This window comes from Psittacula echo, assembly GCF_963264785.1.
Source record: "Psittacula echo genome assembly, chromosome: 23".
In the NCBI taxonomy this organism is placed as follows: Eukaryota; Metazoa; Chordata; class Aves; order Psittaciformes; family Psittacidae; genus Psittacula; species Psittacula echo.
Genome location: NC_137748.1, coordinates 4,893,029 through 4,912,812, shown reverse-complemented (window position 1 = coordinate 4,912,812; position 19,784 = coordinate 4,893,029). Strand labels below are relative to the sequence as shown.

Below are 19,784 nucleotides of genomic sequence, written 5' to 3'. Positions count from 1 at the left end.
GGCACGCCTTGGCTGTGGCAGGGCCAGGACTGGGAGCCTTTGCTGCGGAGCAGGAGCAGAACTGGCCAAAATCTGTCCTTTTCCCACAGAATTGCTGAGACATTGGTGCTGAGCTAACACCAAATTTCATGTAACTGGGAAAGCACAGTCCTTTCTTTTCCAATGAGAAAAGTGCAAACATTGATGAGCGCGGTTTATTCAGTAAGTGATGAAAACGAAGCAGAAATGTCCACGTTTCTTCCATACAGTTTGAACTTCAGATGTTACTATAGGTCTCTGCAGCCAAAGGTGATGAGGATTTTACAGCTTTTGTAAAGGGGAAGAATAATTCCACTCTTGGATTTATTGGATTTGTGTCAACTTCATGGTAGTGTTTTTTTGTATCTGAAAGTTGACATTTTTATTAAACCAGCTTTTACACCCAATCACATCTCAAGACCTGGCAGCAGTTACAGCCCTCATTTTATTAAATGAGATTTTCCTTTTCTGATGAGGAGGTCTGGTAATGATGGGTTCTACGTGTGTCATGGAGGCTCTTTCCATAATTAACTTTTACTGGCTTCCAGACTGGAGTCCACAGACAGCGCTTTGCTCACCGCAGCCCTGCAGCCAGCCACAGGCGATGCCTCAGATGAGCGTCCTCAGCTGACCTGGAGCCCCTCGCAGGCAGCGTGCACCCGAGGGAGGAAGAGGAGGAGAGGAATGATGACTTATGAGGGCTCCCACAGGCATTCCAGGAACAGCAGCGCAGGCCTGACAAGGGAAAATTATTACTTCAAGTAACAACTGAGCAGAAAAGCATCCCCTAGGCAAAGGTGCTGTTCCCATTTAATGAACACTAAGAAAAATGACAAGAAATGAACTATTCTGCAGCTTTACATCTGCGTCTTGTGCTGGGCTTTATAAAGGAGAGCAGTACGGTGGTAAATGGGTTCTGTGGCCTTATTCCCGAGGCTTGTTCTACTGCACCACGTTGTGAGATTAAAAAGGGCAATGGAAATGAGAAGGAAAGATGAGATTTCCCCTGAGGAAGTCCTTTGGTAATCTCAGGATATTTTCATAGAATCCCAGGCTGGTTTGCGTTTGAAGGGATGCTTAAAGCTTATCCAGTCCCAGCCCCCTGCCACAGGCAGGGACCCCTTCCACTGGAGCAGCTTGCTCCAAGCCCCTGTGTCCAACCTGGCCTTGAACACTGCCAGGGATGGGGCAGCCACAGCTTCTCTGGGCACCCTGTGCCAGCGCCTCAGCACCCTCACAGGGAAGAGCTTCTGCCTAAGAGCTCATCTCAGTCTCCCCTCGGGCAGGTTAAAGCCATTCCCCTTGTTCTGTCCCTACAGGCCCTTGTCCAAAGCCCCTCTCCAGTTTCTTGTAGTCCCTTTTCAGTGCACCTTTTAGTGCACCAAAGTGAGTGCAGCTCTTTTTAGGCTCTGGAGCTGCTCTAAGGTCTCCCCTTCAGGAGCCTTCTCTTCTCCAGGCTGAACCAGCCCAGCTCTCTCAGCCTGGCTCCGGAGCAGAGATACTTTAAAGCTGAAGACTGTTTCTTGAGCTCATGCATATGGACTGCAGAAAGTAGAGCGTGCCCCCAAGAAGGCGAGCCAGCATTTCATGTTATTACAAACACTCCCTGGATCATTGCCTGTCTTCATGTCCAAGAGAACTTCCCTGGGGACTCAGACATGACACAGAACCCGAGTCCCTGCCGTTGGCAAGCTGCTGCAGGACTGCCAGCCCAAGTTAGGTTTAGGTCAGTTTAGTCACTTATTTGGGTTCATTCTGCTTTTTATCCTGTGAAGTGGCCACCAGGGCGTGCCAGGAGAGGGAAGCTGGAGCCAGGAGCTGCTGACACTGGACGCCAGCTCGGACTCCTGCACGTCCCTCCAGCCTGAGCAGGGCTAGGTACAGCGACAGAGTGAGAACTACAGCAGCCCCGGCTCCTGTCTGCTCGTGGTCACTAAATTCCAGTCTCGCCTATGGAAAATCCTTGTGTTTGCTGTTTACAAGTGATACTTATTGAGCTCTTGATGTCATTGTCACTCCACTCCTTTTCTGCTCCTTATTGGCTGGTCTGAAGCTGATCTCCATCTCGCTAATGACACCAGATGCTCCAGGATTCTGATCCCACCTTTGCACATCCCTCCAGGCAAATAGTTCAGCTTCTTCAAATCTCAATTTCATTCTTTGTAGGCTGGAAATAATAATCACAGTAATCCACCTTCTCAAGGGCATTGTCAAAACAATTATCTGCTACAAACACGGGGTTTAAAGATCAGAAATATGATACACATTTTAAGTATTAGTTGTTGTACGTGTTTTTGCTGTTATATATTAAGTTTGACACTGGCATATCCTACATATTTCTCTGTCTCAGCTGATGAAATACCTTTCAAAGACATTCTTGGGTTTCCTTTTCTCTTTTGTTGTCCATAAAAGTTCCACCATTATTCACTGAGGACTTGTTTCTGTAACTCCTTGCCGAACCCTAACAGGGACTTGTGCTTGCACCTTACAGAGCATTTGAAAAATACTCTCCGAAACCAGTGCTTACCCATCTTGGATGTGATAGTTTGTCCGCGTTTCACAGACACAAACTGTAAGGTGGTCTTTTCCTTCTTCCATGGCAGGGGGGTTGGAACTAGATGATCTTAAGGTCCCTTCCAACCCTAACTCTTCTATGATTCAAGGTACTGTAATGTAACACAGTGGTTACTTGTGCATTGCCTGAGCTTGTCTCCTGTTTGTGATATCAGGCTTCTGTGGAGCTGTCAGTGACCTCTGTACTCTGGTCTGTGTTTCATTTCCTACCCTTTTCTGTAGTTGCTCAGCAGTGATGCAGAATGATAACATCTCTTCACACTCCCTTTTCTGGAAAGACCTGGCAGGTTCCCTACTTCTTCGATCACCTTCCCTCTCTTCTGCTTGTCTTGGCACGCCCAGCATGATACCATCAGCACTTTCTAAGAGCCTTTGCAGGGTGCCTCTGTAATTGTTCCATGAGGACTGTGATGTCTTTGGCAAGGCTGGCGGTGAATCATCAATAATGGTCCCAAAGATGTGCTCCGTATCAGCCCCAGGAGCTCTTTGTTCTGCATTATAAGCAAAAGGAAGCCAATTTACTGCAAATTATCACCTTTTCCCTTGGTCTAAGGCCAAACATGAGGCCATGGCCCAAGACTGGACCTAGTACCACTGGCTGGAAAGCATGAAGTTGGATCTAAGTGATTCCATCAGGCTTTTGGGTCTCAAATGATTTCCTCTCCTATCCAGTCCTCAGGGGATGTGGGACCAGGGCAGCATCCTTTTGTTCCTCTGCTGCTCTCCAGAAAGTGAGTGGGCAAAGGTGAACCTGGTGCCTGGCTGCCAGCACCCAAACTGTGTCACCTCCTCCTGATGGCAGCTTGCCTGCAGACATTGTTGACATAGCTTGCATGTTTTAAGAAGGATTTGAGCAGTGATCTACTAGATGCTATAGTGATAAATATTATTGCTACTCATCCTGCTGTGGATTAAGCAATTCCTACTGTGCAACCTGTTAATGCAGCCTCAGGCAGCATGAAAAGACCTGTATAAAGTTTCACCATGCACAATAGTGATTTAAAGACAGTCAAGTAAGACAGAAGGATATATGTATGAGATCTGCCAACCAGCCTGACGTTGAGCTCGTGCCTCGGGACGGTACACATAGTCCTGCTGAAGATGTTTTAAGTTCAACTTACAGGAAAAAGTGATTCTTTATGGTACCAAGAGTTAGAAAACTGAGCTTTGTTTTGTTGTCTTTATTTATCAGTCATGTGGCATGTTGGTATCAGACATCATCCGTCCATCATTGCCTTCATTTTGTATCAAACCTACCTGGTTTATGTCTCAGTCCTGTGCCACAAGTAATGAGTTCAGTATTGAAAGCTGTGTTACATTACTTTCGCTCCAGGTGAAACCCATACCCCTCTGTTCCCCTCCTCTTGCTGCCTTCTTGTGGTTTCTTAGGACTTCCCCTGGCATAAGCGCACAAGCCTGAGGCTTTGAGGGATCACGTATCAGGGACAGACAAGTTTGCAGTTGCAAGAACAAGGGAAAAAAGCTTTATTCAATGTGTACAGAGTGCGCGGGGGCACCCACGGGTAATTGGGGCAATAGGGGAAGGAGGAACAGCAGAATGAAGCAGACACTTTCTGTGACCCAGCCCCATCACACATGGCCCAGATGGTGCTTGGTGCAGCTCCATGCTCCCTTGAGCCCAGGGTTGAGGGTCCATGGAAGCTGCTCGCCCTCCTAGCGAGTGGTAAGTGCAACCTGCTCCCGGGAGGAGACCACCTTCCCGTCCTGCACCTCCTCCACGATCGTGCGGACCTGGCGGGACGATGACATGACTGCGAAAGGAAGGCAGAGAATGATTGTTCCCGGGGCAGGAAAGACAGGAATTGCTTAACACGTTATCAGATATTGCATGTTCTTCAGGAGATGTTGGAAATTCCACAAGATGCTGGAAAATCTTGTTTTAAACAACCCTGTGCTGGCTGGGAAGAAGGAAGAGCTAGGCTGATGGGAAAGCTCAAGAAGGCCACAGGCACACTCCTTAAATACGTAGTGTCACTTGATTTTTCAGGTCTCTGTAAAGTCAGACCACTGGCTGCAATATCAGAGTGCCCATTAAGGGCAAATCCTTGTGGTCAAGGAGTGCCAGGAATTGCGCTTCCTGACAGCTCTGTCCCGTGCTGAGCAGTTGTGCAGTGCACACAAACACTCCTGACAGCTGTCAGTCTGGCTCAGCCAGCGAGGTGGCACAGCACACCCCAAGGGTGGTTTTCATGCCGTCAGCATGGCCACTGCTCTAAGGGCAGGTCTCAAAGCCTTTGGTGTAACAGGATCAGTTCTTACCATCTCTGCCGGAGTGGGAGGACATCGCGGAGGAGTACTGGGAAGAGATGCTGCATGAGAAGGAGAAAACAAAGAGAAGTTAGGGACAGTCTTTTGTTGTTACACAGGCTCTGTATTCAGGCAGAAGGAAAACAGGACAGGCTAAAACTACTGCTCCTGTCCCGGAGGTAGAGGGACCAGTGCCCCTTTCAGCAGGGCAAGGTGCCTGTTACAGCATCACATACAGCAGAAACCAGGGACAGAGCCACTGGGCATCCGAGCATGGTACAAGCATGAAGATGCAACTGGACTGAATCCCCCGAGAAAACATTTTGTGTCTGTGACCCGTCCCTTCTCGATGTGCCCTCCCCAGCAAAGCCCTTCTACGTACTGGGCATCCTCGCCCTCCAGCAGCCGGCGGTACGTGGCGATCTCCTGCTCCAGGCGGCATTTGACGTCCAGCAGGACCCTGTACTCCTGGTTCTGGCGCTCCATGTCGCACCGCAGCTCAGCCAGCTGCTCCTCCACGCTGGTGATGAGCCCCTGGAGCTGGGCCAGCTGGGTGCCGTAGCGGGCTTCTGTGTCAGCCAAGGTGCCCTCCAACGCCGCTTTCTGCATGTGGAGCACAGAGATGGGTTCAGGGGGGAATGGGGAGCGGGAGGGACAGGAGCAGCCATGTGTCCCCTTGCCCACAGCCCCGCGTGCCCCTGGCCCCTCGTACCGTGCTGAGCTGGGACTGCAGGTCGATCTCCAGGCTCTGGATGGTGCGGCGCAGCTCCGTGATCTCCGTCTTGCCACTCTGAAGCTGCTCCGTGTTGATGGCCACCTCCCGGTTCAGCTCTTCCGTCTGCACCAAGGCACAACCAGAGTCGTGCCGTTAGAGCACCGGTGAGCGACACAGCCCCAGACCCACGGCCCTGGCGTCGAGCAGCTCACCTTGCTGAAGAACCACTGCTCAGCATCCCGGCGGTTCTTATCCGCCAGGCTCTCGTACTGCTCCCGCATCTCAGCCAGGATCTTGGTGAGGTCGATTCCAGGAGCAGCATCCATCTCCACGCTGATCTCGCCACCCACCTGCCCGCGCAGGGCATTCATCTCCTGGCACAAAAAGACACACAGGATACACGTCAGAATGCAGTTGGTATATTCCCATCACGTCAAGTACCTTGGTTGCACCCAGCACAGACCTCTCCTGGAGGTCCTGTCTGAAAGGGTTGGTTTTCTCCCCCTTGCCCACTGGAGTGTCTCCTGACAGCCCTGACTGCAGAGATGCTCCTGCACTTTTCCCTGAACCCTTTCCATTGGGCACAAGGTACATTATGTCGGTCTCAGTCTGAGCGTGGCTGTGTGCTCACCTCCTCGTGGTTCTTCTTGAGGTAGGCCAGCTCTTCCTTCAGGTTCTCGATCTGCATCTCCAGGTCAGCTCTGGCCAGGGTCAGCTCATCCAAGACCCTGCGCAGGCCGTTGATGTCGGCCTCCACACTCAGACGCAGAGCCTGCTCCGTCTCAAACCTGGGGACACACACACACACACACTTGCATGCCAGCCCAGCTGAAAAGGGATTTTCCTTATTGTTTCCTTCCCCAGATGTGTGTTTCTGCCAAGCATCTTTTCCTAAACCTGTGTGCACAGCTCTCCACAGTGCAGGAATGTCAGGACAATGCTGTGTCCGGGGAGAGATGTACACTTCCCAAAGGACACACTTTTAGTGAGAAGTGACCTGGTTGGAGCAACTTCAGTTGCAGAAAGCAAAGAAAAGCCTCAAACAGGCTGGCTTCTCCTTCCTTCTCATAAGAGCTCTCCAAGGCATTGAACTTACTTGGTTCTGAAGTCATCAGCTGCCAGCCTGGCATTGTCAATCTGTAAGACGATGTTGGCATTTTCAACAGTTGCAGCAAGAATCTGGCAGGGGATAAAAGAAATCAAAAGAGTGAAAAAAGTAGTTCCAAGAAATGGCACACTGCTGCCTGTGTTCCCATTTGGGAGCAGGACAGGAGCCGCACTGAATCCCCTGGCCGCTGGGCTGGACTTCCAAGGATAGGGGTAGGATGCTCATGCTCGGTCTCCCATTGCACTGATGCAGTGTGAAGACACTGGCATGGGCACATGCCACGGCCTGTTGCCCTGTCAGAGTGGCACCTCCAGGCACTCACACCATGTCTGGAGTCCTGGCAGCACCCTGGGATTTGTCTGGCAATGAGCAGCCCAGCTGAGGAGTTACAAAGGGCTGAGGAAGGAGTGTCTGGTGCCCGCATTGTTCTGCTTTTGTAACAACACCCGAGGTGCAAATATTTGTTCTGGGATTTTGGAAATGATTGGCCATTTAATGAGCGGTAATTTCTGTAGCCACAAGCTAATGAAAAGCTCTCACTGAGTTCTGGTGCTTTAAGGAATGTCCAAGCAGTAATCCGGGAATAGTGACGTGGCAATTTCCCTCAAGTGGTGCAGGAGGGGAGGGAAGGGTCTGCCTCCCTTTGACTGCTCAGACCCAGAGACAGCTTCTGCCTCCACATTGCTGTGCTCCAGATCAGAGCACTCCTGACAAGCTGCAATGTGAAGAGAAGCTTCGTGCATCCAGGCGAGAGCCCTTCACCCCAGGGTGGAGCCCCAGAGCTGAAAAGTTCCAGAAATGGGATTTCCCCAGGGCTTGTTCCCTGGGCCTGTCAGCCTCATTTCCCTGGCAGTTGCTCTCACAGAGCAGGTACAGTCATTACCCAACCCCTCCATCCCCTCCTGTGGAACCTGAGCTTACTAAGAATGCTGTCACCTCGCGTAGGCAGTGGTGAAGGACCAGGCAATCAGCTCTTGATGAGTAATGAGAGCAGAGGAAGGACAGTGGTGACAGGATAGGGAGGGAAGGATTCTGGTGCTTTTGTTCAAAGACTTTTGCCTAAAATCAGCCAGATCGCTGCTAAGAGCAAAGAAACAAGCTTGGCCATGATTTCATCTACTGCATTTAGAGCAGGGCACACACTCTATTCAGCATCTCTGAAGCCACCTACCACAGCCCGGTGTGTTCTGACTCCTGGATTTCACCTATCTCTTTTGCACCTCTCAAAGTCCAACCATCCCATACTGCAGCTTCTTTCTTTATGAACCTCTACCTTGAGCCTCCTTACAGGCTCAAAAAGATCTGCTTTGCAGGATGCTCATGAGAACAACCTGGCATCTCCATTTGCATATCATTGAGTAGGGAACTTCTGCCAAAGAGATAGCGTGTCCCTGCCTGCAGAGTGCTTAATCAGGAGCCTGGCGAAGGGAGCACATACGTGGGGTGTAAGTAGCATCCAAGCACGGCAGGAAATGAGTGTTGTGACAGCATGAACCCCACAGCATCACGTATCCTGGACCAATGTCTGAGAGCCTCCTCCTGCTTTCCTGACTCCTGCTTTTCCTACCCATCTTTCTCCCTGCATTAAAAGTCAGTAGAAACCCCACCTTTGGGCCTTCTGGAGGACATGATCAAGAAACTGCTCACCATAACTTATGACTATTATTTCCAGCTGTGCTCCTTCTGTTCTCCCATCTCAGGCCAAGTATCTGTTTCTTGTTAATAGTCTTCCTTTCAGCTTTTAGAAACAGGGTCATCTTTTTAAAAGTGACTTTAATAAAAGTATCTTGGTAATCCCAGCATCCTACCTTGTTCCTGAGCTCCTCGATGGTCCTGTAGTAGGGGCTGTAGTCACGCTCGGGACCAGGTGCCTGTTTCTTGTACCATTCCCTGATCTTGACCTCCAGGTCAGTGTTGGCCTCCTCCAGGGCACGCACTTTGTCCAGGTAGACAGCCAGGCGGTCGTTGAGGTTCTGCATCGTCTCCTTCTCGCCAGCCTGGAGGATGCCATCGCCGCCTCCAAAGGCACCTCCAAAGCCAGCTCCAAAGCCGGCTCCAAGACCAGCCCCAAAGCCGGCCCCATAGCTGCCCCCAAAGCCAGCGCCGAGGCCCCCTCCTACGCTGCTGCAGTAGCTGCCCCCGTAGCCACCCCCGAAGCCTGAGACCATGCGGGAAGAGACAGAGTAGCTGCTAGAGCCTCCGTGGACACTGGGGGCTCTGTACCCGCCGGCACCCCCCCGCACGGAGGAGAGCCTGGTGGAGCCTGCACCCAGGCCGCCGGGCCCCTTGAGGGACATGGAGGAGGAGTACTGCCTGACAGTGGTGCTCATGGCGAAGGCTGGTGGAGGCTGTAGGGCTGCAGAGAGGCAGAGGCTCGGTAGCACAGGCAGCGAGTGCTGGCTCCCCCCTGGCCTGGAGCCCTTTATAGCCCGGGCAGGAGGCGTTGCCCGCGCTTTTTTTTCCTGCTGCATTCCCGATGATTTTCATCACTCTGAAAATCTGAGCCAACTTCCAGAATCATCATTTTTGCCTTTGTTCTGTTGATGCTTTTTGTCGTATTCCAATAGAAATGTTTTATCTCACAAAGGGCGTCTTTATGCTTCTTCCGTTTCTAAGTAAATACTCAGGTGTGATTCAAAGGAGGAGGCTCCTTGCTCAGGGCTACATTTTAATACTGCTTTGTACTGTTAGCTCTGAAACAGCTACTGAGGCAGCGCTTTAATAGAGTGATTTAGCACCTTTTACTGTGTCTTTTTGTCCCAGCTACTACAGTTCCTGTCTCTATTTAGGCTTTATACACAGCACACATGCATGGACAACCACTGTGTCGTGAAGCCCTGAATGTACATCACCATCCTATGAGTACAGCGATGCTAGAAGGAACTTGGCTACCAATCCTGGGAAGACCAGTCCGCTCTTTTATCCACAGGGAGGGGGATGTTCTGTAATGAAAAACAATGAAAAGGGAGTTCATGCTTCAGGGCTCATCCAGTTCTTCACTTTGCTTCAGAGACCACCCAAGAGTGGAGGAATATGAAAAGGCAATAGGCAGTGGATGTTTTGTGTTGTTCTTTGTGAATGAGAGCCCAGCAGACCGTTCAAGAAGGCAGGGTATGGCTACTGGTCAGCATGAGTTAAAAACTATGAGATGCTCCAGGAAATATTGTGGAATAGCATAAAGTAGATAAAGGATGTAAAGAATAAAGCTTCTGGTCTCTAAGCACGGTGAACAAGAGCACAGAGTTGACAGTGACAAAGCTTAGCAGGTAATGCTGATGATGTTTTCTGTGATGAACATTTCAGTTGTGACCAGGGAGGACAAACTTCAGTGTGAGTTTGGATTTTACAGCTCCCATGTAAATAGAGCTGCAGGAGAGACACCGGTTGCCTCTGAGGAGCAAGACGACTCAAAGAATGAGTGCAGCCGGCATGGTCAAGCTCCTCTGGCTACTGTCTGCACTGACCTGCGTCACGGGCAGAAACCGCATCTCAAGTGTCACTAGCTAGTAATGCAGGGTGTGGAGGAGAAGATATTTCTCAAGTGTGTACATGGTGAATTGTTTGACTGTCTTCACAGACAGGCCCCAACAGCCCCTTCCCAACAGCCAATTTCTTCCTTAGATCATTTGCCAAAGGAGGGGGGAAAGAACATGGAAATAAGCAGCAAAGGTACACTTCTAAGTAGCTTTAAAGGGCACGACTCCCTCCACTTTATCTGAAGAAAGCTGGAAACGATACAGGAGTCCTGGGAATATCAGGAGTTGGCCATGAATAGAGACAAGTCTGTACAACTTGGAGACCTGGAGAGCTGGAATCTCGGCTGTGTTTGCTCTGGCCAGAGGATGGGTTCAGTCTCTTGGCAACAGCATCTTCTTGTCACATGAGTGCGAGGGGATGGAGCACAGAGCCTGCGGGCACCCACTCCCTGCTCATCCTCCCTGGTGCGGATGGGAACGGCACAGCGGCTCCAAGGAGCACACGTTCCCCTGTCTGCATTTCCTCACCTTCACCTGGGTGATGCAAAGGGGCAGAACTTGTGGGTTGTCCTTGCAAAGTGTGTCAGGGGCACGGAGAAAGGGGAATGTCAGTGACAAAACCAGCACAGAGCCCTCGTGAAGCCCAGACCTTGACCTGGGCAAGGGCTTTCGGACCAGCCAGCCAGCAGGAGCGACCGTCTTCCCGCTGATCAGCTGTAGGAAGAACAACTGGCACAATGCACAAGGTTAACAGCAGTTGACAGGACAAGGAGAGTGGCTTTAACCTGCCCGAGGGGAGACTGAGATGAGCTCTTAGGCAGAAGCTCTTCCCTGTGAGGGTGCTGAGGCGCTGGCCCAGGGTGCCCAGAGAAGCTGTGGCTGCCCCATCCCTGGCAGTGTTCAAGGCCAGGTTGGACACAGGGGCTTGGAGCAAGCTGCTCCAGTGGAAGGGGTCCCTGCCCATGGCAGGGATTGGAGCCGGAGGAGCTTTAAGGTCCTTTCCAACCCACCCCAGGCTGTGGTTCTATAATTCTATGATTATGTATTCATCCTTTACATGAAATTGCCTTTTCTTTTATCTTTTGTTTCCTATTTAACTGCTGTGTCATAAAAATACACGTTGCTCAAAGTATCTGCGCTATGTTGATAATACCACAAGGCAGCAATTAAAGTCATGAAGTGTTAATTAAGACTTAAAACCACATGAAAAATTCTAATTCCATGACCTCCCATTGAAGACAACCACAAACGACTGCGTATTGTTTGTATCACACTCTCTTTTAAGTAAAAGGCTGACTATTAACTCAGATTCTGCCTCTGTTTCATGAGTACATGCACACTCTGAGCCTCTTTTTTATATATTTCAAAATCAGAATGGCAGTTCTGTGGCATAACAGTGATTTCATGGTAGCACATTGGTGGTTGAACATGCAATTCTGTCTTACTTCAAGAGGAAAGCGGAGGTGAAGCTCTGGCTCCAAGCATACATATCAGTAGATCTGGTAGATGAAACTACCCAGACAAAAATATCTCTCTGCTTATTTTAATGAGCTTATAAAATGTGCCCTGGTATGACATTATCATAGGAAGGTTCCCTAGGACTATCTGAAAAGCCACACCTTAGTGCTTCTTTCTACTGGGCTTTTATGTCAGATTATCTCCGTGTAGCCTGAGAGTCAAACCATCTTTCTGGAATAAAATACCACTTTCTGAAACCTGCCTCAAGCTGCCACTGCCTGTCTGCATAAGCCAGCACCTGCAGCTCCCTCCTCAGCGGCTTCTTAAAGACAGGCCTAATTATTAATGCTTAATGCAGGAAAGAATCAAGACGTATTTTCCGCACCTGACTTCCCATTTGCAGTACCAAAAGTAATTAAAACAGGGGATTTTGTTAGCAGTGTCAGTTGGTTCTATAGCAACACCGGTGTGCCTGGACTTTTCTGGGAGAAAGCCATGAAGGAAGAATTCCAGCAGGGTACCTTTAGCATCCCAGCGGTGGGTGTTGCAAAGGTGGCTGTTGGAGAGGAGCTGCAAGAGGTGCTGATGGTCTCTGCACCACCCATGGGGAGAACAGTGGGTCCCTAAGAGGTGACCTGGGGAGCCCCGGCTGAGTCTGTCCTTGCCCTTCCCAGGCATCTCAGCTTAGGCTGCTCCACACCAGAGCCTGGGGAGAGGCTCTGGGATGTGCGGGGTTCCCTCCTTCAAGGGGATGAGAGCAGGGACAGCACAGTCTGTATCACTGCAGGGATGCTGTGCCTGGAAGTGCCTCGGGTCGGGAATTGTGCCTGGTATTTACTCGTGGCCTGTCCAGGCTGCACCATGAGGGTGTGCAGCAGCCGAGCAGTGGGAGCCGTTCTCCTGACCACTGCGCTGTGTTTACATGTCCTTTGGTGGAATGTGGGTGGAAACGAGATCACTGCTGACCAGTGGTAAGCTTCAGAGCCAAAGCCGTGTTTACCCCAAGTCGAGTGTGCAGTGCTTAGAGGTGGCTCGCTCTGGGGTGGCTGAGGATCACTGGGGTTCTGCTCTGCATGCACAGGGGGATACAGCCACCACTGACACTGCACAGAGCTCAAGCCCATGCACCGTGCTGCCCCAGCTCGTGGTGTGGGTGATGCATTGCAGGGAGCCTTTCAATGTTTAAAACCCTCCCAAAGAATTCTGTTATCAGCCCATAAAATTCAGGCAGATTATCTGGACATGGGTCTTAAAGTGCTGTGGCCAGCTCTGTTCTTGTGCACATTCAGTGGTGTTCCCCTGAATCATCCCATTGATTTATGAGTTGGATTTATGAAGTAATAACTGGGGCGGAATCCAGCCAAGAATGTGTCTGAACTGGCTTTCAAGGAACGGCTGGGCCAGCTGACGGCAGCGTGAGCTGCTCCCCAGGACCAGCCCCGGCAGCCTGGGAGACTTTCCATCTTTTTTCTTGGATAGACCATACCCAGCACTCACCAGCACTCGTTTCCTCACCCTTTAGCAATGCCTTTGGAAGTGAGAATTAAACAGCTGAGGTTGTACTTTTGGAGGGGTATCAGCCAGCACATCCTGCCACCTCCTCAGCTTAATTCGTGTTACCCCAAAGCTGTTTAACACAGGAACTGCCGAGCAGAGCAGGGAAGGGAATCCTTGGCAGGGTCCTGTCTGTGTGACCTGGGTTTTGTTCACCTTGCTCGGACTCTCCAAGTTCAAAGCTTCAGCTCTGCTGTTGCTGTACACTGCAACCGGGGAAGTGGCGCTTTGCCCAACCTGAAAGTCATAGTGCCACATCTGCGGGTACCCACAGACTGTCAAAGTTCCACCTCCCATGACCCACGTAATCGGTTCCTTTCTAGACTTCCACCACATCAGCTGTCTTTGCTGAGCAACCAGGGCTGTGGTATGATAGCAGTGTAGGTGACCTGGCCCCACTGTCTGGGTACCAAAGACGGACAATATTCCTCTTTCCAGAGAGGAGCTTTGTCCTATAGCTCCAGCAGTGGGACAGCTCAGCTCTTCAGAGCAACAAGAGCCAGGCTTGCACGAGTGTGAAGAAAAGCTTTATTTGATTCCTAAGCGCTATGAGAAAGGGTGAGAGGAGTGGATGTGAGAAAAGAGAAGCTGCTTTTTGTGATCTCAGAGCCGGAGCACAGAAGCTGGAATCTCCTTTGGCTTTGCTGAGCGAGGTCTGCAGCGAGCCTGCAGCCGCCTCAGTGGGCTGCCTGGGTGATCTGCTCGCGGGAGGAGATCACCTTCCCATCCTGGACTTCCTCAAAGATTGTGCGGATCTGGCGGGTGGTGACCGGCACTGCAGTGGAGAAGGAGGGAACCGTTATTTACAGGGATCCAAGGAGAAAGCGTCTTAAAGATCTTCATGTTATTACCAACAACTGCCTCAGAAACCCAACATCACCACCACATTCCTACCCCTACATGCTTCATTACGTAGTTTCAGTCTGCACAGAGGAACTTCTGCGACATGTTTTGGTAAATCATCAGTGGTTTATGTCAATGCACATTTTGAAAACATAATGAAACAGTAATTTTAGCAAATTAGTAAAAAGACTGTGCTAAGAAGGTCACTAAGGATGTGACAGAGCTCTTTGTGGTCAGTGCTTCAGCCAAGACATGTTCTTACCTTCTTTCAAGTGGGAAGACATGCTACAGGAGGAGAAAAGAGAAATGGTCAGAAAAAGGGGAAAAACTGGGTAATCTCTAAGACAAAATCATTATTTAATCCCCCGCCTTTTCTTCTTGTACCAGCATGTGGTTAAAATGCCTCTGAGAAGGGCCTAGTGTCAAAATGATAAGGCAGGAAACGGGAAGGAAATGTGTGTGCCACAGTGACTCGGACACAAAGGCAGCTGCAATGAGCAGCACTGGTACCTGCTCCTTCCCCAGGATCACACAGACACTGGAGGGATGGGGATGAATCCCAGGGATGCTGCAGCGCTGTGATAACTCCTGGGCTGTTCTATACTGGTGTGACTGACAAGGGAGACCCTGTTGCATGCCACGTGTCAGGAGAGGAGCTCACAGGATCCTCAGGAAATGCAGGTGGTTCATTTTCTACTTCCTTCACTAATCCCCATCTCCTGCCCTCCCAAGCAAAGCCCTTCTACGTACTGGGCATCCTCGCCCTCCAGCAGCCGGCGGTACGTGGCGATCTCCTGCTCCAGGCGGCATTTGACATCCAGCAGGACCCTGTACTCCTGGTTCTGGCGCTCCATGTCGCACCGCAGCTCAGCCAGCTGCTCCTCCACGCTGGTGATGAGCCCCTGGAGCTGGGCCAGCTGGGTGCCGTAGCGGGCTTCTGTGTCAGCCAAGGTGCCCTCCAACGCCGCTTTCTGCATGTGGAGCACAGAGATGGGTTCAGGGGGGAATGGGGAGCGGGAGGGACAGGAGCAGCCATGTGTCCCCTTGCCCACAGCCCCGCGTGCCCCTGGCCCCTCGTACCGTGCTGAGCTGGGACTGCAGGTCGATCTCCAGGCTCTGGATGGTGCGGCGCAGCTCCGTGATCTCCGTCTTGCCACTCTGAAGCTGCTCCGTGTTGATGGCCACCTCCCGGTTCAGCTCTTCCGTCTGCACCAAGGCACAACCAGAGTCGTGCCGTTAGAGCACCGGTGAGCGGCACAGCCCCAGACCCACGGTCCTGGCGTCGAGCAGCTCACCTTGCTGAAGAACCACTGCTCAGCATCCCGGCGGTTCTTGTCCGCCAGGCTCTCGTACTGCTCCCGCATCTCAGCCAGGATCTTGGTGAGGTCGATTCCAGGAGCAGCATCCATCTCCACGCTGATCTCGCCACCCACCTGCCCGCGCAGGGCATTCATCTCCTGGCACAAAAGAGAAACACATCTTCATGCAACCCAACCACCAGCATATAAAGATGTTCATCTCAAGAGAGAGTTCTCCAGGAAGGGAAGCATCCTTCCATGGGTGTTGCAGAGGCAGATCAACGGGGAGTGATTTGGGGCCTTTTCTCCACAGTCAGAAATCAAAGAATCCAAATTTTTAATAAATCTCCACTTGAGTTAATTCATCAGATAATAAATCAGAGCCTGGAGCTGGCTTCATTTCTCAGGAAACAGATCTGCCAGGCCTGAAGCTGCTAGGATTTGAATGCATCTCTAACAGCTACAGTGGACATTCCTGAAATGACAAGTGCTGGATGGATTTTATACAGGGTCTGGAGAGGATGCTGTTATCCGGAGCAAATCATCCCTATTCCCTTACTAGCACTTCTCATCTTCCCTCCCAGCAATTCCAAACTCAGGATAGTCTTAAAGGTTGAACCAGACCTTGTATTTCTAGGCCCAGGGAGGAATTTTCTGAGCCTGGCTGTGTGCTCACCTCCTCGTGGTTCTTCTTGAGGTAGGCCAGCTCTTCCTTCAGGTTCTCGATCTGCATCTCCAGGTCAGCTCTAGCCAGGGTCAGCTCATCCAAGACCCTGCGCAGGCCGTTGATGTCGGCCTCCACACTCAGGCGCAGAGTCTGCTCCGTCTCAAACCTGCGGGGACAGGAACAGTCAGAAGAGCTGCACAGGATCTTGCCCAGCTGGGGACAGAGCACTTGGGTTTGTTGTTCACTTCCTCCATGCTGCTGCTGGCATCATGGCAATAACTGCCTGACCCCCGGACACCCTTCTGATGGTGAATGCTAGTGAACAACTGATAAACCAGTGTCCATCTGAGCCTATAACATCACCTTGCCCCTGGTGTCAGTGGGCTTTGTTACTGGGGCTGGGCTTTGCTGAGCTATGCACACACAAGTTAAATGCTCAGCAGAGGCACAGTCCAGGTTCTCTGCACAGGAGAGGCTGTACCACAGAGGGACAAGCAGTGGGAATAAAAGTTTCCATTCAGTGAAGTTTTGGATGGAAACAAAGCAATCCCTAAGGGCCTATAAGCGTTAGATAACCATCTGCTTTGGAAATTACACCTTCATTTTGAAGGCTTTGTTTCCATAATCCCTTTTTGGGGGTTGGACGGGATTTTCTCCTCATTTCGTCAAAAGCCTATGGAGACTTTCTTCCATTTTTCCAGGAAAAGTGGCTTACTTGGTCCTGAAGTCATCAGCTGTCAGCCTGGCATTGTCAATCTGCAGGAGCAGGTTAGCATTGTCCACTGTGGCCACCAGGACCTGGAGGGTGGAGGATAAAGAACAAGCACTAAATGAGTGTCAGGAACTTCTCCTGGCTTAACAAGAGATGGAGCACAAGTGAGACCACCAGGAGAGGAATAGTTTCCTTAGCAGAAGTGTGTATTGAATCAGGGCAAGTGAGGCACAGCTGAGGCTGGCTGCAGGAAGAGGCTGGTTACGCTGTGACCTCTCTTCCCAAGAATCTGTCAGGAAGTATTTCAAAAGACAGCATGAAGGCACGTAAGGTGGGTGAGATCTGATGATGGCTTTTGTTCCCATGTGGGTGCTGATGATGCAAAGGGTCAAGGAGGAACCACCTGCTCCTCATGCACAGCAGGCAGGACAGATGGACCAGCAGGGTGTTTCACAGCATCACAGAAGCATGGAATGGGTTGGGTTGGAAAGGACCTTAAAGCTCATCCAGTTCAACCCCCTGCCACAAGCAGGGACACCTTCCACTAGAGCAGCTTGCTCCAAGCCCCGTCCAACCTGTCCTGGTCTGCAGTGGTTCTGACTTGTTGACTGAGGAATAGAGAACAAGGCAGTGAGGAAGTGCCTACATCTTCTGAGGTTTTGTATTACAAAGCCAGGAGCAAATAATCCACCCTGGGAGAAGATTCAGGTCAGAGTCTGGGAGGTCGTTGGTTATGGGGCAAAGGAGAGGGAAGGAAAATGGATTCCCTGCACCTTTTGCTGGCACTCCTGCAGCTCAAGCTGTTCGCTGCCCTCCTTCATGTTTACTGGGGACAATTCATACATGAGCATTAACAGAGAAGAACAAAGTCAACTCTCGAGTATTTTCCCCAAATGGGGTGGTGAGATCCAAGAGGAATCCCTCCAGGGCTGCCTGGGTGGATGGGTTTGCATCAAGCCTGGTCCTGGGGCAGGGACTACCAAAAGGAGGCAACAAGTTCATTATGGGTCAGGTCTTTTTTCTCTTTAGCATCTAAATCACCTCAGTACTAAGGAGCTAAAGTAAGTTTGCAAATGCTTTGGTGAATGTTTCACAATATGACATCAATGTTTCACTGCCTGCCCACACCTACAGCTTGCCCTGAACATTCATTTTAACTGCCCCAAACCAATCATCATCAATGCAGACTTGTCTCTTATTCTTCACGTCTGCATTACGTCCTGTTACATTTGCTTCTTCCAGTGAAAACTGCTGTTTGTTCCATCCTGAGGGATGTAATCAAAATCTGACATTGAGGCATCCGTGAACCTCCAGCCTGGCAATCTGCATGTGCATCTCAGACACTTTTTATGACCTAGTTAGTGCTTACTAATTACACAGGTAGCAATCGGTGTTCCTGCTTCCTCCCTGATAACAGACATCCCACTGTTAATCCCAGCATCCTACCTTGTTCCTGAGCTCCTCGATGGTCCTGTAGTAGGGGCTGTAGTCACGCTCGGGACCAGGTGCCTGTTTCTTGTACCATTCCCTGATCTTGACCTCCAGGTCAGTGTTGGCCTCCTCCAGGGCACGCACTTTGTCCAGGTAGACAGCCAGGCGGTCGTTGAGGTTCTGCATCGTCTCCTTCTCACCAGCCTGGAGGATGCCATCGCCGCCTCCAAAGGCACCTCCAAAGCCAGCTCCAAAGCCGGCTCCAAGACCAGCCCCAAAGCCGGCCCCATAGCTGCCCCCAAAGCCAGCGCCGAGGCCCCCTCCTACGCTGCTGCAGTAGCTGCCCCCGTAGCCGCCCCCGTAGCCACCCCCGAAGCCTGAGACCATGCGGGAAGAGACAGAGTAGCTGCTAGAGCCTCCGTGGACACTGGGGGCTCTGTACCCGCCGGCGCCCCCCCGCACGGAGGAGAGCCTGGTGGAGCCTGCACCCAGGCCGCCGGGCCCCTTGAGGGACATGGAGGAGGAGTACTGCCTGACAGTGGTGCTCATGGCGAAGGCTGGTGGAGGCTGTAGGGCTGCAGAGAGGCAGAGGCTCGGTAGCACAGGCAGCGAGTGCTGGCTCCCCCCTGGCCTGGAGCCCTTTATAGCCCGGGCAGGAGGCGTTGCCGGTGCTTTTCGTCACCCGTGACAGCCAGAGCCAAATTCCAGAATCATCATTTCTCTCTCCCTGATTTCATGTCTTTTGTCACATCCCACTAGAAGCACCAGGCATACAGAGGATCCGCTCCTTCCGCTGGGGTTCCCAGCACCCGGCGTGACTCAGACCCAGGGCTCCTCGCTCATGGCTATGTTTTAGTATTCCACGGTTGCACCTGAGACGCAGAGGTACTCGCTCCAGCTCCACCCCACTGCTCCTCCATGAAGTAACACAAGTGAATCCTCTGTCATGCCAAGTCGCCTGCGAGTGCCTTATATAGTTAAAAATCTACAAATCTATTTATTTGCTCTTTTAAGGAGTCTAAAGCCAATGAAAGCTGCTGACTTAAGAGCTCGGCACATCCATAAACTTTATACGGGCCAGTGTAAAGCCAGCTGGAAGTTTTCCCGTCAGGACCTCTATCCCAGGGCAAGCACAGACCTGGCAGTATTTATGCTCTGATAGTACCCTTGGCAGAAATCTTGTAGCTCAAAAGAAAGGAAACTTGAGTAATTTCTGCTTGCATACTAGTCTGGGGTGAATCTCTATACAGAGACTGGAAAGTCCCCACAACTGGGGGTTTCACTCAGTTTAAAAGGCAGGTGCCTGATATTTCCCAGTATTTGCTTTGCTGCATCACATCCCGGGAACTCTACTGCAGCAGTTGGTGACATAGAATCATAGAACAGTTTAGGTTGGACGGGATCCTAAAGCTCACCCAGCTCCAACCCCTGCCACGGGCAGGGACACCTTCCACTGGAGCAGCTTGCTCCAAGCCCCTGTGTCCAACCTGGCCTTGAACACTGCCAGGGATGGGGCAGCCACAGCTTCTCTGGGCACCCTGTGCCAGCGCCTCAGCACCCTCACAGGGAAGAGCTTCTGCCTTACCTCCAACCTGAACTTCCCCTGTTTCAGTTTGAACCCATCACCCCTTGTGCTATCACTGCAGTCCCTGATGGAGAGTC

General features: G+C 51.2%; 2 protein-coding genes across 2 annotated transcripts; both read right to left on the bottom strand.

Moving 5' to 3' along the window:
* Positions 1-4,266: 4,266 nt before the first annotated feature.
* LOC308229455 (keratin, type I cytoskeletal 14) lies at positions 4,267-9,013 on the bottom strand (the record flags this gene model as incomplete). The annotated part of the gene is made up of 8 exons (XM_080633503.1): positions 4,267-4,364; positions 4,873-4,922; positions 5,243-5,463; positions 5,573-5,698; positions 5,788-5,949; positions 6,207-6,363; positions 6,672-6,754; positions 8,492-9,013. 8 exons carry the CDS (start codon positions 9,011-9,013, stop codon positions 4,267-4,269), a joined length of 1,419 nt encoding a protein of 472 aa, XP_080489629.1.
* A 4,835-nt stretch (positions 9,014-13,848) lies between these two features.
* On the bottom strand, positions 13,849-18,671 carry LOC308229432 (keratin, type I cytoskeletal 14-like; the record flags this gene model as incomplete). The annotated part of the gene is made up of 8 exons (XM_080633479.1): positions 13,849-13,946; positions 14,277-14,299; positions 14,765-14,985; positions 15,095-15,220; positions 15,310-15,471; positions 15,989-16,145; positions 16,695-16,777; positions 18,138-18,671. The coding sequence occupies 8 exons, from the start codon at positions 18,669-18,671 to the stop codon at positions 13,849-13,851; spliced, it is 1,404 nt and encodes a 467-aa protein (XP_080489605.1).
* Between the last annotated feature and the right edge of the window lie 1,113 nt (positions 18,672-19,784).